Source organism: Callorhinchus milii, unplaced genomic scaffold (assembly GCF_018977255.1).
Source record: "Callorhinchus milii isolate IMCB2004 unplaced genomic scaffold, IMCB_Cmil_1.0 Scaffold12, whole genome shotgun sequence".
NCBI classification, from domain to species: domain Eukaryota; kingdom Metazoa; phylum Chordata; class Chondrichthyes; order Chimaeriformes; family Callorhinchidae; genus Callorhinchus; species Callorhinchus milii.
The window spans coordinates 18,180,354-18,195,189 of NW_024704753.1; the positions used below are offsets into that span (position 1 = coordinate 18,180,354).

General features: G+C 47.3%; 1 protein-coding gene across 5 annotated transcripts in view; it reads right to left on the minus strand.

The window, feature by feature from the left end:
• The window catches only part of grip2b (glutamate receptor interacting protein 2b), a 92,202-nt gene that overhangs the window by 55,201 nt on the left and 22,165 nt on the right, over positions 1 to 14,836 (minus strand). Inside the window, exon 1 of one of the 5 annotated variants that reach the window (XM_042339725.1) lies at positions 974 to 1,019. The exons of the other annotated variants lie outside the window; for them this stretch is intronic. Within the exon in view, the coding sequence (XP_042195659.1) occupies positions 974 to 1,013 (40 nt within the window). The 5' untranslated portion in view covers positions 1,014 to 1,019. Of the gene's footprint in view, positions 1 to 973; positions 1,020 to 14,836 lie in introns of those variants that run through there. 5 annotated transcript variants of the gene reach the window in all.

Below are 14,836 nucleotides of genomic sequence, written 5' to 3' on the forward strand. Positions count from 1 at the left end.
TTCGGTTAGTAACTTTTCGGACCGGTTTAAAAAAAGAAACGAATGAAGTCATCGTGTCTCGGGCTTTTGGGAGAAGAATAAAGCCGTGACCTTCTGACGTGGACATTGTCGGAATGAAGCATTTAAACGCTGAGCTGACTGTCAACTCGACGGGGGAGGATTGGGGTTGTGACCTAAGCAGCAACTCGACACCACAATCTCCGGCTCTGACTTTCCAAGCAAAATTTGGTAACTTTTTCCTTTGCAAAAAAAAAAGAAAGAATAATCCTTTTTAAAAAAATGATTTTTTTTCCCATAATAATACGGTCACTCAAACCACCACTGTTCGTGGGACACTGGTCCGTTTGCCCAGCAGTAAGTAGGAACCCAGTTGTTAGTCGATTGGTTTTCCGGAGGTAATAATCCCTTAAAAAAGTAATAATTTGGTCACTTGATCCACGGCTGTTTGTGGGGACCCCTCTGTGCGCAATTGGCTGCCGTGTTTCGCCCACAAAATATACAGTCACTGCACTTTACGGTGTATCCCGTGAAGCGCTTCGAGACGTCTCGAAGGCGTGATGAGGTGCTGTATCAAACGCAAGGATTATTATTATTATTATTATTAACAATACTCCTCACGCTCTTAGCCCATCAACAATAAAATAAACGGTGGTGGGAATTCATTGTCTCGTGACAATTGGCTTCCAGCAGACACCGACCGGCGTTGCATCCGATGACTTCTCACCGGGTCTAAAAAAACAAGCCCACGCTTTTGAAATTCGATGCATGAAATTTTTGTGCAGCGATAGGTTCTGCTATCAAACCTAATCCTCGAAGAGAGAGAGAGAGAGAGTTAGAACTGGAAGACATGCTGCCCTGCGATATTTCACTGCATCAGTCGTCTTTAGTCAATACATTTATTTTCTAAACACACACACACGTACAATTGCTCAGGGAATTTGAATTGGAAACCAACAAAGAGGTTTGAACTCACCAAAGTCTGATTGCAAATCTTTCCTCAGCCCACACAACATCCCTGCTGTTGTCTGTCTGTCTGTCTGTCTGTCTGTCAATCAATCAATAACGCAAACTGATCGATTGCAACAGGAGAGAGGGTGGCGGTGGTGGCGGTGGTGGGGGGGTGGGAGGTGGGTGCAAAAATAAATAAATTGCCCCTTAGTTTTCTCTCCAGCTGCAGGTGGTGGGGTCTGTGTTCTGATTCAACGTCTTGGCAAAGTCCGAAGCTCCCGTGGAGCTGCTCAGATCAGACAGCGCTCACCGTTCCTGACGCCCACCCACTGGTCCAAACTCTTATCTCCCCAGTGTGTGCTGTAGCGATGCTCATGTTCACGTCACCTCCTGGTGCTCCATCGATTACTGATGTCGTTGAATTGTCTTTTTTTCCCCCTTCTCCTCCTCCTCCTCCCTGTCTCCTCCTCCTCCTTTTTCTTGTTCTTTCTCTCCCTTGAACCCGTTTGATCGTCCGCTTCTTGGGAGAACACCAGAATTTGTGTTCCTCCCAGTAGTGAGTGACTGAGTGAATGCGATGATGTCTGTCTGTCTGACTCACTCGCTTCGCACAGTCTTAATCTCTCGCTTCATCCCCTCCTTTTGTTCCTTGAGGCTGCCGCAGCTAAATAGCAGTGCGAGAGAACGAGCGAGCGAGAGAGAGAGAGAGAAAGAGAGCAAAAGGGGGAGGGAGGGCATGGGGAGGAGGGAGAGATAAAGAGCCCCCTTTCTCCTTGCACCGCACACGGGGACAGGTTCGATGTTCCAGCTCAGATCTGTTTCACAGAAATGTCTGTCTTGAACATCACTTTATCTTCTGTGAAGTCGGCAATTGTGACAGCCCAATCCTGCCAGTTGCCTTTCAGCCTGGCCCTGTGCCGAAACTAGGGCCGTCTCTGTCTCTGTGTGTGTTGGGTGGGAGAGAGAGCTCACACTTACTCCAGGCTGCAGTCCGCTGTTCCTCCAGACTGCATTCCCAGGCACATTGCTAGGAATTTCCAAAGCCGCAACCTCCTCAATGGATCTCGCCCGGCTCCAGCCTTACAATCTTTTGTCTAGGACCTGCCTCTCCATCTCCCTGCTGTTAATACACACATCCCATTGGACACAGCACAGCTTTGGATATCAATATACCACAATACTCCTTCCCCCTTCAGCCTCTCCCCCCCAACCACCACCTCCACCAACCCCCCCACCAATCCCAGGGGATTCAAAATGTCTGAGCATCGTTTTACATTGCCCTCTGCTTCCTTCAGCACCGAGCCTGGACTGTTATAACACACCAGAGATCGTCCTGAAGGGAGAGCAAATTCCTCCACTCTCCCCCCCCTCCCTCCCTCCCCCCCTCCCCACTTCCCTGCAGCTATATCCATCACAGGATAGTAACAGAAAGCCATTCAAATCTGTTCCTCAATCCCCCCACCCCCACCCTCTTGAAACATTTCATTGAAACGTTTTGGTTTGAGGGGAGGGGGAGTGTACATTATTTTGCCTCGCAAGTTGAGAGAACCTGGGTTTGATTCCCGGGCAGGGCAAAACTTTAGACAAGTTTCCTTACTCCCCACACACACCCACACACCTCTGTTTACCCAACAGTAAGTAGGAACCCGGGTGTTAAGTCGATTGGCGGATTGCTTTTCCAGGGGGTAATAATCCCTTCAAAAAAAATTAATAATAATTTGGTCACTCAATCCCACGACTGTTTGCGGGGACATTGCTGTGCGGAATTGGCTGTCACGTTTCGCCCACAACAACAGCAAATATACAGTCAATATAATTCGCTTTACGGTGTATTGTGTGAAGCGCTTTTAGACAACTCAAAGACGTGATAAGGCGCTGTATCAAATGCGAGGATTATTACTTTACAGCAGGGACATGCTGGATGGTGAACAAGAACAGGAACCTGGCCAGTTTTCCCCCCCAACTCAGTGCCTTAATAAGTTCAACCAATGTCAATGGCATTTGGCAAAACCATCCATCTCCTCTCCTTCAATTGGCCTCCGATTAATGTCTCCCGAGGGTTATAAGATTGAAATTGGAAGGTCATGTGCTCAATCCACACTCGGTGTGGAGTCAGCAGAGGAGGCACTAACATAGACTTTAACCTCCCTTTAACACAAGAGGAGGCAGAAAATAAAATAATCCTTGTATTTAATATCCCGCCTTATCACGTCTTCAAGACATAGAAATAGGAGGAGGCCGTTCAGCCCCTCAAGCCTATTCCGCCATTCTATAAGATCATGGCTGATCTGTACCTCAAGTCCAATTACACACTCTTTCCCCGTATCCCTTAGTTCCCTGACCTCACAAAGACGTCTCAAAGCGCTTCACAGAATATACTGTCAGGTGAATTGACGGTATATGTTGTGGGCGAAACGCGGCAGCCAATTGCGCACAGCAGCGTCCCCATGATAATCCTCATCGCTATCTGTTGAAACTGTTCAGCTCACACCAGCTCAGCTCAGCCAGGATTAGAACGGCTGAATCCATTATAAGACTGATTGATTATTGTGAAGCTGATTCCTATTTCTGTGCCACAGCTTTACTTGGTGACTATATTTCAGCTTCATCAAGAGGGCCACCTGGATGGCTTCAACTCAGGTCTTGCTGCCTCTGATCTGTTGTATTATAAGTTCCTCTCAATAAACAAAAGCAAAGTAATTTCATTGCTGGGTCTTGGACAAGAAACAGATGCTGTTCAGTAAAATGTCAGCGTTTTCTAAATGTCTCATGTAAACGTCTTCGAAATGCTGCGCGCAATTGGCTGCCGTGTTTCGCCCACAAAATATACAGTCAATTCACTTTACAGTGTATTCCGTGAAGCGCTTTGAGATGTCTCGAAGACGTGATAAGGCGCTGTATCACATGCAAGGATTATTATTATTATCAGCCAAGAAAGACCGACGTAAGAGAGAAACAACGAGAGATACAGACAGAGGGAGAAAAAGATGGACAGAAATACATTCAATTGTCAAAAATAGCATTTTTCTTTTCATCCTTTGCTTGTAACAACTAACTTCCTAGTGTTTTCTGTGATGGAGTCGGTGAGACAAGACGTTGAGAGTTCCCATTGTAAATAAGAGATATGAAAAGAAAGCTTTTATTAGTGCTCAGTGCATCATACACCCCAGAGAAAGTCAGAGATACAGACACACACACACACATGCGCACACAAACACATACATACACACAGACAGACAGAGACAGAGCGACAAAAACTCACCCGCGCACACAAGCAAATACACACAGACACACAGAAATACACTTAAACACACGCGCGCACACAGACATGTACACACACACACACAGACGCATACACACACAAGAGAGAGAGAGAGAGAAAAAAATACACTTCATAGAAATCTGACTCCATTAAGGGAAGCAGACAGGATTCGGATCATGGAAGGATTTCAAACAAATACTGGTCACAGGAGAGAAAGAAAAATGCAGAATATCTGCACCAAGAAACCCGAGAGCCAAGTGTCTCCCCTCCCCCAGCACGTGCACTAAAGTATATTTAGGCTTAAGTGGGTGACAGGTTACAAGCAGAAGGCGGAGTGGCCGACTGGATCCAAACTGAACGAGAAATTAACCCACAGATTCTGAAAAATGCACAGCAATAGCCGAGAGGAACGCTCTTCCTCTACCCCCTCCGCCTCGCCCCTTCCTTCCCCGTCTTCAGATCGCGCCTGAAGACCACCCTCTTCGACCGTGACTACCGTCAGGAGCTGAACTGGCTCCAAGCTGCCGTTCCCTGCCTGGAGTTAGTGAAACTCATGCGTCCAACAAGCAACTTCTTCAGGGTTAAACTCCTCGCCAGTGAGAAGCCTGACCTGGAGACGCTGGGCCAGGCTGGACCTGAGCAGTTGACCTGCCCTGAATACAACACGGTGTTGTTCCTAACACCTCACAAGTCACTGCAGACTGGTGAGCCTGAGTCCTCTGCCCGGCTCCCTGACCAGAGCAGATGGTGCCGTTAAAATGTGCAGCGGAACCTGCTGAACACACAGCACAGTGCGACTGACACGACATGGCACCAAACACACACATACACAGCAAACACACACACACACACCACACACATACACAGCAAACACACACACACACACACCACACACCACATATACACAGCAAACACACACACACACACCACACACAGCAAACACACACACACACACACACACCACACACAGCAAACACACACACACACACACACCACACACCACATATACACAGCAAACACACACACACACACACACCACACACAGCAAACACACACACACCACATATACACAGCAAACTCACACACACACACACCACACACAGCAAACACACACACACCACATATACACAGCAAACACACACACACCACACACAGCAAACACACACACACACCACACATACACAGCAAACACATACACAAACCACACAGCAAACACATACACCACACACAGAGGGCACCACACATACACCCCCCACCCGCGCCCACACACACACCACACCTCACACACCACCACCACACACAAATCACTGGAGATTTACTGAACTGCCCTTCCAATAGATCTAGGTGTGAGGTTAAATACGTGCTGATTCGATTCCCGTCATTCTGCAAAACGTGTTCGCACACATTATTTAACGCATTTCGCCCACAAAGCACACAGTCACTGCACTCTACAGTATATTTTGTGAGGCACTTTGTGAGACGTCTCGAAGACGTGACAAGGCACTGTCTCAAATTCAAGCATTAGTATTATTATTATTATTATTATTATTATTATTTATCACATCATGTAGGAGCAGGAGCAATGGCAATTTGCAGTAGATGTAATGGATTGAGAATTATCCCACTGCACTTTATATCAACCAGGTGTCTGACACGTGTGGAAATCCACCACCATGCTTACGTGTATCCAAACCAGACTGACAGCTCCATGTATGTAATGGAATGCACACTCTCTCCCTGGACGGATGCGTTCTGCCTACTTAATTCCAGAAAGTATTAGGCATAGGTTCATAGATTTAAGAGAGGGACTTGGTGAGACTGAAGCAAGAGAGACAAAATAATGGTCAATTCATTTTGCAGTGTGTCCTGTGAAGCGCTTTGAGACGTCTCGAAGACGTGATAAGGTGCTGTATCAAATGCAAGGATTATTATTATTATTATTATTATAGGTTGGCGAGAACCGAGGCTTGGGGAAACCATAGAGGGATCATTGGGGGCTCTGCTGGAGTCTAACCGGCTGAAACTTGACTTGCTGTAATAAAGCGTTAGATGAAAATGCAAGGATTATGTATTCAAACACAAAATGGCAGGAGTGTTGCTCTCTACGTTTTCCCTTTGATGGATGTGTAAGGGTGGGGGAGGTGATATCCCCAGCCCAGCCCAGGCTCCCCAATGTATCACAGTCTGGAGGCCGATAGCTGATAAATGGTCATTAGTATGGATTTGGAGTAGTACCATGTTCAAGCCAGCTAGTTGTTCCTTTTACAGAGTGAAGCACTAATACCAAAGTGGGATGAAATATTCAAGGAAATCTGGTAAACCAATGGGAGTTATGTCACTGAAGTCATATCGCAAATCGTTTTCCGCTGTGGCTCTGCGTGCTATTTTTCATATTAAGAGGAAAACTGCCACTGGCTACATCTAATACCATAAATGAAGCTGACAGTTTTCGAGGGATTATTACGCTCTGTAAATATACGTTGCTGTGCGCTCGTGGTTTTATGCACTGAACACATCATCCAAATGTCATCCCCGCAGTTACTGAGAATTTATAAGTCGGCATTAGCACAAATCTACAGCAAGGAAGGAGAGATCTTACCCAGCAAGAGAGGCAAGAGCCATTTACAAAGATATTTCCTTGGAATCTAGACCTGGTGTTGTCACTGATTTGGACGCTGCTGTGCGCAATTGGCTGCCGCCTTCCGCCCACAAAATATACAGTCACTACACTTTACAGTGTATCCCGTGAAGCGTTTTGAGACGTCTCAACAACGTGATAAGGCTCTGTATCAAATGCAAGGATTATTATTATTGTTATTATTATTATTGTCCCACCGTCTCTCGGATACTGACTGCCCCAAAGTGAACCAACCATCTTTCTCTTGATGGTTTGGCTGTTCTCTGCCCCCAGTCTACAGGTAGAATGAATGAAAACCGCAACAGCTCAAACTGCTGCTTACGGGATGATTAAAAGCAGACTCCAACACCCCCACGCAATTCTGCCACTGCCTGAACTTAGCCCATCACTAAGAGGCCTTAAACTGGAAGACTGCAAAGAATTACGGCGATTCTTCAATTTCCGTCTATATTTATCTGAAAGCCGGTTCGTCAAAAGAACTCGCTTCCAAATCAAGACAAAACGGTAAAAGGTTTTTCAACAATTGTGTCTAAGCTTAGATTTAAAACTGAATCATCTTAGGTGGAATTTGTAGCAGGCCTTAGGGGCTAAATTGGGATATTTTAGGAGCTGTTGATTGGCATGGAATGAATGCTACGACCCACACAGTGCATTTACTTACATATCAGGGCTTTAAGCTCATACTGTAGGCTGGTGCCCCAATACAAAATAATTCGGTCACTCAATCCACTCGTGTTCAAACCCCTTGGCTCCCTGGCACCTCCCTATCTCCCTCTCCGACCTCCTCACTCCCCAATCCACCACCCGGCACCTCCGCTCAACTGGCACCGGCCTCCTGCTCGCACCCTCCGCCCCACCATCGGAGGTCACACTTTCAGCCACTACCCCCCGAAACTCTGGAAGGCTCTCCCTCAATGCCTCCGCCTTTACAGCGTATCCTGTGAAGCGCTTTGAGACGGCTCGAAGACGTGATCAGGCGCCGTATCAAATACGAGGATTATTATTATTGTTGTTTTGAAGTGACAAGGTGAAACTATATCAAATGAAACTACTATTACTACAGAGGCATCGGCGGAGATGGGAGGCAGCAGACTTGTAAATCCGGTAACAACAACAGCAAGTGACATTTGTATAGCGCCTTTCACGTCGGGGAGGACGTCCCAAGGCGCTGGGCAAGTGGTAAAGCTGCAGGACTTCCCAGGTAGTCACGTTGATGAGGTGCAGAACCAAAACAGAATCACAAACTACTTGCACCATGTTACGCGTTAGATATATATCTGGCAGGCGCAGGCAAAACTCAACATCTCTTAATCATGTACCACTGTACCTCCCCCGCCATGTAATTGGGGATAATCTCTACCGGAGGCCACAGCATTGTAAAGCTGCTGCTCAGTGCAGTGAAGTGGCTCTTTTGTATATAGCAAGCTTTGGTCTTCTCCGACATCTGTGTCTCGAGCTGACCCTCTTGCACACCAACCACAACGGTCATCTGTGTCAGAGAGAGGTCTGATTGATGGGGTAACGTGACTTGCCCTCTCCTCTCTTTTCCTACCACGACCCCCACGGTTATTGCAGCCTGGATTGGTCTGCTGTGCCCTGCCTGCCCCCCCACCCCCACCCCCCACCTCTCAGGCTGATCAAACCAAGCTGGCGTAAGAGTAAAGGAGGAGATATAAAATGACCGGCAAAATACTGCAGATAAATAAAAATAAAATCTGGAATAAAAACAGAAGTCGCTGGGAACACACAGCAGGTCAGGCAGCATCTATGGAGAGAGAGGCAAGTGAGTTAACACCCCCCCCCCCCCACCCCCTCCCAGTTCTGAAGAAAGGTCATCGACCTGAAACGTTGGCTCATTTTCCTCTCTCCATAGATGCTGCCTGACCTGCTGAGCGTTCCCAGAATGAAACGACTTAGCTGGATTCTGTGTCTCGTGGAATGACCGAGAACAGCTGTTGCGTGGTCAGTCGCTTGGTGTGTTTTCTACCTAAGTGTTACAGAGAGGAGGATACCTGCGAGATGGCGCTCCAGGTCTCTCAGCCTTTTACGATGCCGAACTACAATTCCGCAAAGGGCTTCTTCGAAAGATCGATGGGCTCCACTGTCAGAATCCCAGCCTAACAATCCAACTCCTTGTTCATCCGCACATGTCTCTAGATTAACTCTAAGCCCGAATCCCACGTCTTAACCCACGACTGTTCGTGGGGACGCTGCTGCGCGCGATTGGCTGCCGCCTTTCGCCCTCAAAATGCACGGCCGATCCACTTGACGGTGTATTCCGTGAAGCGCTTTGAGACGTCTCAAAAGACGTGGTAAGACGCTGTATCAGATGCAAGGATTATTATTATCAGTTTCAGCGTTTGCACTACAGTATAGTATGTGAAACAGAAGGCATTGAGGATTCCACACACAGCCTGGGAAACGTCAGTAGCCTTTACAAGTGAATGGTTTTAAAGCTAATCCGTACCGATACAAGCCCCCTCCCCTGTGCTTAAGTGCTTACCCTCGGAGTGATGTCCTCTCACACAACAGCATTCCTTGTCGAACAGCTCATTCCTTCGGAATGTTGTCTCGATGGGAGCATCCATCGTTTTCCCAACCCTTTCACCGGGAATTCGAGTTCCAAAACCTGCCTCGCGACCAGCTATCACGCTATCTGACTCATCACTCCACTCTCTACTCGACTATTTATAAATTCAAGTGTATTCAAATGATTTTAAGAGCCATAATTTGCCATTAAAATGTCACAGTGCTCTTCGTGCTCAGTTTAATGCATTTCGCAAACGCCGAACGTTGCAGCCACTGAACAGAAAATTGCTGCTGTTCCTCACAAAAAACAACCGATTTTCCTCCCATCTGCTCTGGAAGAGATCAATATTTGGTGGAGTACAGTGCTGTCGGTGATGGCTGCCTGTTGGCATCTCTCACAAGAGGCCATCGCTATAAGAGAGACAATAATCAGTTGGCTACACAACCCCATCCACTTCAAGCGTGTTCTCACCCAACTCAACAACAGTAACAGCAACAACTTGCACTTATATAGCGCTCTCCACGCAGGGAAGCGTCTCAGAGCGTTTAACGGTGGCGGAGCCTGACTCCGAGCCGGGAGGGAGTGGAGGAGGTGGCCGTAAGTACGAAAAGGAAGGGTTTAAGGCGGGATTTGAAAAAGGGGAGAGGAGAGAGAGAGAGGGGGGGGAGGAGGGGGGGAGCCAGGCGGAGGGATTGAGGGTTTCGCCATTTGCTGGTTGGTTTCGGTGCAATAGATCTCGACCATCGAGGTCCCGATGCAGTGATGGATGTAGAGCATTATCAGCATTACGAGAACCTTTGTCATTGTGACTGACGTAACAAACAAATCACAGAAGGTCACAAGGACCCTTTGATGTCATTGAACCTCAGTGAATAGGCATTTGCATTCCAGATCACTCCCAAATTCCAGGGCTCCATCAGGTCACCGAGTGCCATCCATTAGAGCCATTAGCAAAGGTGTTATTGTAAGTGAGTTGAGAGGACAGAGGAAACTGCAAGGGCGAGGGGTCAGTGACCCAAACTTTACTGACTCTCAGCAGCTGCGGGCAAAGTGAGGACTGGTTTGGTCACCCTTTGCAGGATACCACAGTGTCCAAATGGAATCATCTGTGGAGTCCTGTAGCTCAGTGGTTAGAGCACTCGCCTCGCAAGTGAGAGGACCGGGTTCGATTTCTGGGCAGGGCGAAACGTTGGACAAAAAGTTTCCTTAATCCACACACACACACACACACAAACGCCTCTTATCATGTCTTCGAGACGTCTCAAAGCGCTTCGCAGAACACACTGTAAAGTGAATTAAGTGTATATGTTTTGTGGGCGAAAGGCAGCAAACACTTGCCCACAGCAGCGTCCCATAAACAGTCGTGAATTATTTTTTTTTTGAAGGGATTACTACACCCGGAAAGCGATCCACCAATCCACTAAATCCAAATTAAGACAGGGGCCCCCCAAAAAACACAGCAAAACACTCAAATCTGCCTTGCGAGGCGAGAGCTCTAACCACTGAGCTGCAGAACTCCACGCAAAGTGTCAGAAAAGGGTTAACAAAGCATCTGCAATAGAACTCAGCGTGTTCTGCTTTGCTGAATTAGCTTCTGTTCTTGGTGGCTGTGTTCGCTGTAGTCTGTCTCCCAGTTGGGAGGATGTAGGCAGTGGTTTGGACATGATTTCTACACACTCTACAGCTCTCCAGCTTGACCTGCTGCCCCGTTGAATTCACACTCATCTGCATTGCAAGCAACGCAACAGCACTTTGCAATCTCATGGCGGCTCTCCATTAATAGGCAGCGCAATCATCGCCAAAGTGAAGACAGACTGAACCGGGCCCTTCGGCTCACTGGCCGACGTGTTTACAAGCACTCGATAAAAATCCGCGCACAGAAAACAGTCTTGAAAAACGCATTAATCACAGCAGAATCTGTGGATATTGAATCCTGCCGGTGATCGCTGTGTCTGTCGTGCCACACGTGACCTGTTGGAATTCTGCTCAGACACTGATTAACCTCCGTACGCGGAATCGTGTAGCTCAGTGGTTAGAGGGCTCGCCTCGCAAACCAGCAACGACAAACAACAATAAGGTGACATGTGTACAGCGCCTCTCACGTCGGGAGGATGCCCACCAGCGGAGGGAGCGGGCAGGTTGGTAGGGGGTTAGGAGGTAGGGGGGAGCGAGGCCATGGAGGGCTTTGAGGTGAGGACCAGGATCTTGAACTGTATCCTCTGTGCGATGGGAAGCCATTGGAGTCGGGTGAGGATGGGGGGGATAGGGTCAGGGAGTCTGGTGCGGGAGAGGACACGGGCTGCAGTTCTGAATGATCTACACCCTATCGAGGGAGGAATTGAGGGAGTTTGAAGCCGAGCCTCGATGACATGAATGCGTGGGTTCAGAGGATCTGAGTTTGATTCCCGGGCAGGTCAGGGCGAAATGTCGGGCAAGTTTCCTTACTCCACACGCCTGTTTACCGAGCAGTAAGTAGGAACCCGCTTGTTAGTCGATTGGCAGATCGCTTTTCCTGAGGGTAATAATCCCTTGAAAATAATAATAATAATCATAATGTGGTCACTCAATCCACGGCTGTTTGTGGGGACGTTGCTGTGCGCAATTGGCTGCCGCGTTTCGCCCACAAAATACACAGTCAATTCACTTTACAGTGTATTCTGTGAAGCGCTTTGAGACGTCTCAAAGACGTGATAAGGCACAGTATGCAAGGATTATTATTAGAATTACATCCAGGTGTGAAAAACCCAGTGACTAGTGTGAGCATACACCCACCAGTCACTCTTTTCAACCCCAATATCCCCCCTTTCCTCCACCCCCACCATCCCCGCAGGATATCACTTTGAAAGAGTCCAGCTTCTGGTTTTATTTTCTGACACATGGCAGTCGTTTCAGGATGAATGGTGGTGCGTGCAGAGTTGAAAGAGCTCCAGGGTCTCATGCTCACAGTGTGCACCATCAATTAGCAAACAGCTTGTCTGAGCGCAGCTTGTCTTATTGTAACTTTACCGAGGGACCAGTTGAAAGGGGTTTCCATATGGCACCATTACAGCTCGACACGACAACAATAATAATAACCCTTGCATTTGATATAGCGCTTTTCACGTCTTCTAGATGTCTCAAAGCGCTGCCCAGAATAGACTGTAAAGTGAATTGATTGCATATTTGTGGGCGAGACACAATCCAGAACCCATAATGTTCCATTCAAAGGGTTTTCATGAACATGCCATGCTGTCAGGAGTGCGGTTTGTTTTGTGGGGTGGGTTTGCCTCGATCGCCTCCGAGTCAGAAGGTCGTGGGTTCAAGTCCCAACATGAGGACTTGGAACTCACATAGTCCAGGCTGACATCCCGGGGCAGCGCAAGGATGGATAAGACATTAAACCAGACACTTACTCCCTCTTCTGGTGGTGAAACTTTCATTTGAAATGGCTCATCTTAACAGCATCACCTGCCTACAATGTTATAACAATAATAATCCTGGCATTTGATACAGCATCTCATCGCGTCTTCGAGACGTCTCAAAGCGCTTCACAGGATACACTGCAAAGTGAATCGACTGCCTATTTTGTGGGCGAGAAGTGTTGGCTCTCACAGGAAATGAGCTCTCAGTTGATCGCTGTTTCTTACTGCACCTGGTGAAACTCCTCCGAAGCTCACGTGGTCGTGCCTGAAGAACCGTCTAATAGTCTGGTAATGAGGCTGCCTTGAACACCTCGAAAGACTGGCTCTCAGGCACTGTCTCTGAGGAGCAGCGATAAGTGATTTCTTTCCCTCTCCCGTGACAGACTCTTGTCTAAGATAGCAAATCAGTCCCTCAGACTGGTTCAGATACTGAGCGCACAGCCCGAGCTAAATGATGCCCTGCGTGTGCGTGTGCGTGTGTGTGTGTGTGTGTGTGAGGATCAAAGATAATCTGCTCCTCCAATGAGTAGAAATTAGCAGCGACGGCAAGGGAAAGATTTAAGTGTCGGCTTTACGACTTTTAGCATATTCTTCTCCGTCGGAGACTAGGCTGTCCGTCAGGCTCCAAGGTCTCAGCAATTAGAAGTCTAACAGCAAAACCCCAACCAAAGCCCAAGCTGTTGAATATCAAGCACGAGACACGGTAAAGCTCTGTGGTGGCTTAAATGATAACTTGATAATACTAATCCTTGCATTTGGTACAACGCCTCAACGCGACTTCGAGACGTCTCACGCAATATACTGTAAAGTGCAGCCACTGTGTGTTTTGTGGGCGAAACGCGGCAGCCAATTGCGCACAGCGGCGTCCGTCCCCACAAACAGTCGTGGGTCACTGCTTGTGGGCAAAATGTGCACCTACAAAGTTCTGAGCAAATTGGTTAACGGCAGGATGTTGGTTCAACTTTAAACAGTATGTGGTAGGAACACGTCGTTTCAGCCGGAGGGTACGATAATACTCACAAGCAATGATGATGCTCAGTGGTAAGTAAACAATCTCACTTTAAACCATTAGATAATAGTCTTTGCTTCGCTCACAAAACAAGTTAATCAATTCGCTTTATAGTATCTTCTGTGAAGGGCTTTGAGACGTCTCGAAGACGTGATAAGGCGCTGTATCAAACGCAAGGATTATATCGATTATTATTATTTTATTATTATTACGCTGTCTGTACTCCTCTGCAGTGACGAAGGGTGGGACATATTACTGCAAATATTATAATAATGCAACTGAATTCATCGATTCTCACCAATTTACACCCTGCTGTTCCGGTTTGCCATTTACACACACGCGCGCACATTTTTCTGTGCTGATAACAATTGCAATAGCATCTCCCAGGAACCTCCGGAATGCAGTGCAATGAATAGCTAGTTGTCTTGATCGTGAGGTATAAAAATAATCAACTGTTGAAGCAGAAGAGATTACTTAGCCATAAGTAATCATACATGGCATTTAATTATTCCGTGCTGGTGTTAGAGAGGCCAGGTACTAACATGCTTAAGCTATTTGCGGCAATGTTGATCTTAAGACAAAGCTGCACATGACACTGAGTCACCAAATCCTGTCTGGATGATTACTTTGATCTATCAGCGCTTAATATTTAAGAACGAGGGGATACAAAAGGACTGTGGTGCTGTGACAAACGCAAACGAATATCAGAATTTGCTCCTTCTAGTTTGCCTTCCACCGTCCTGGCAGTCGCTCGTCATGTCATGTCCCAAACTATATAATAATATTTGGTCGCTCAATCCACGGCTGTTTGTGGGGAACGCCGCTGTGCGCAATTGGCTGCCGCGTTTCGCCCACGGAATACGCAATCAATTCACTTTACTGTAGATCCTGTGAAGCGCTTTGAGACGTCTCGAAGACGCGATGAGGCGCTGTATCAAATGCCAGGGTTATTATTATTATATTCTGTGTCCCGAAATACAGTCTTGTGAGATTCAGTAATAGATTTCTTGGATATTGTTTATTTTCCCCCTTCGACCATCGACCTGCT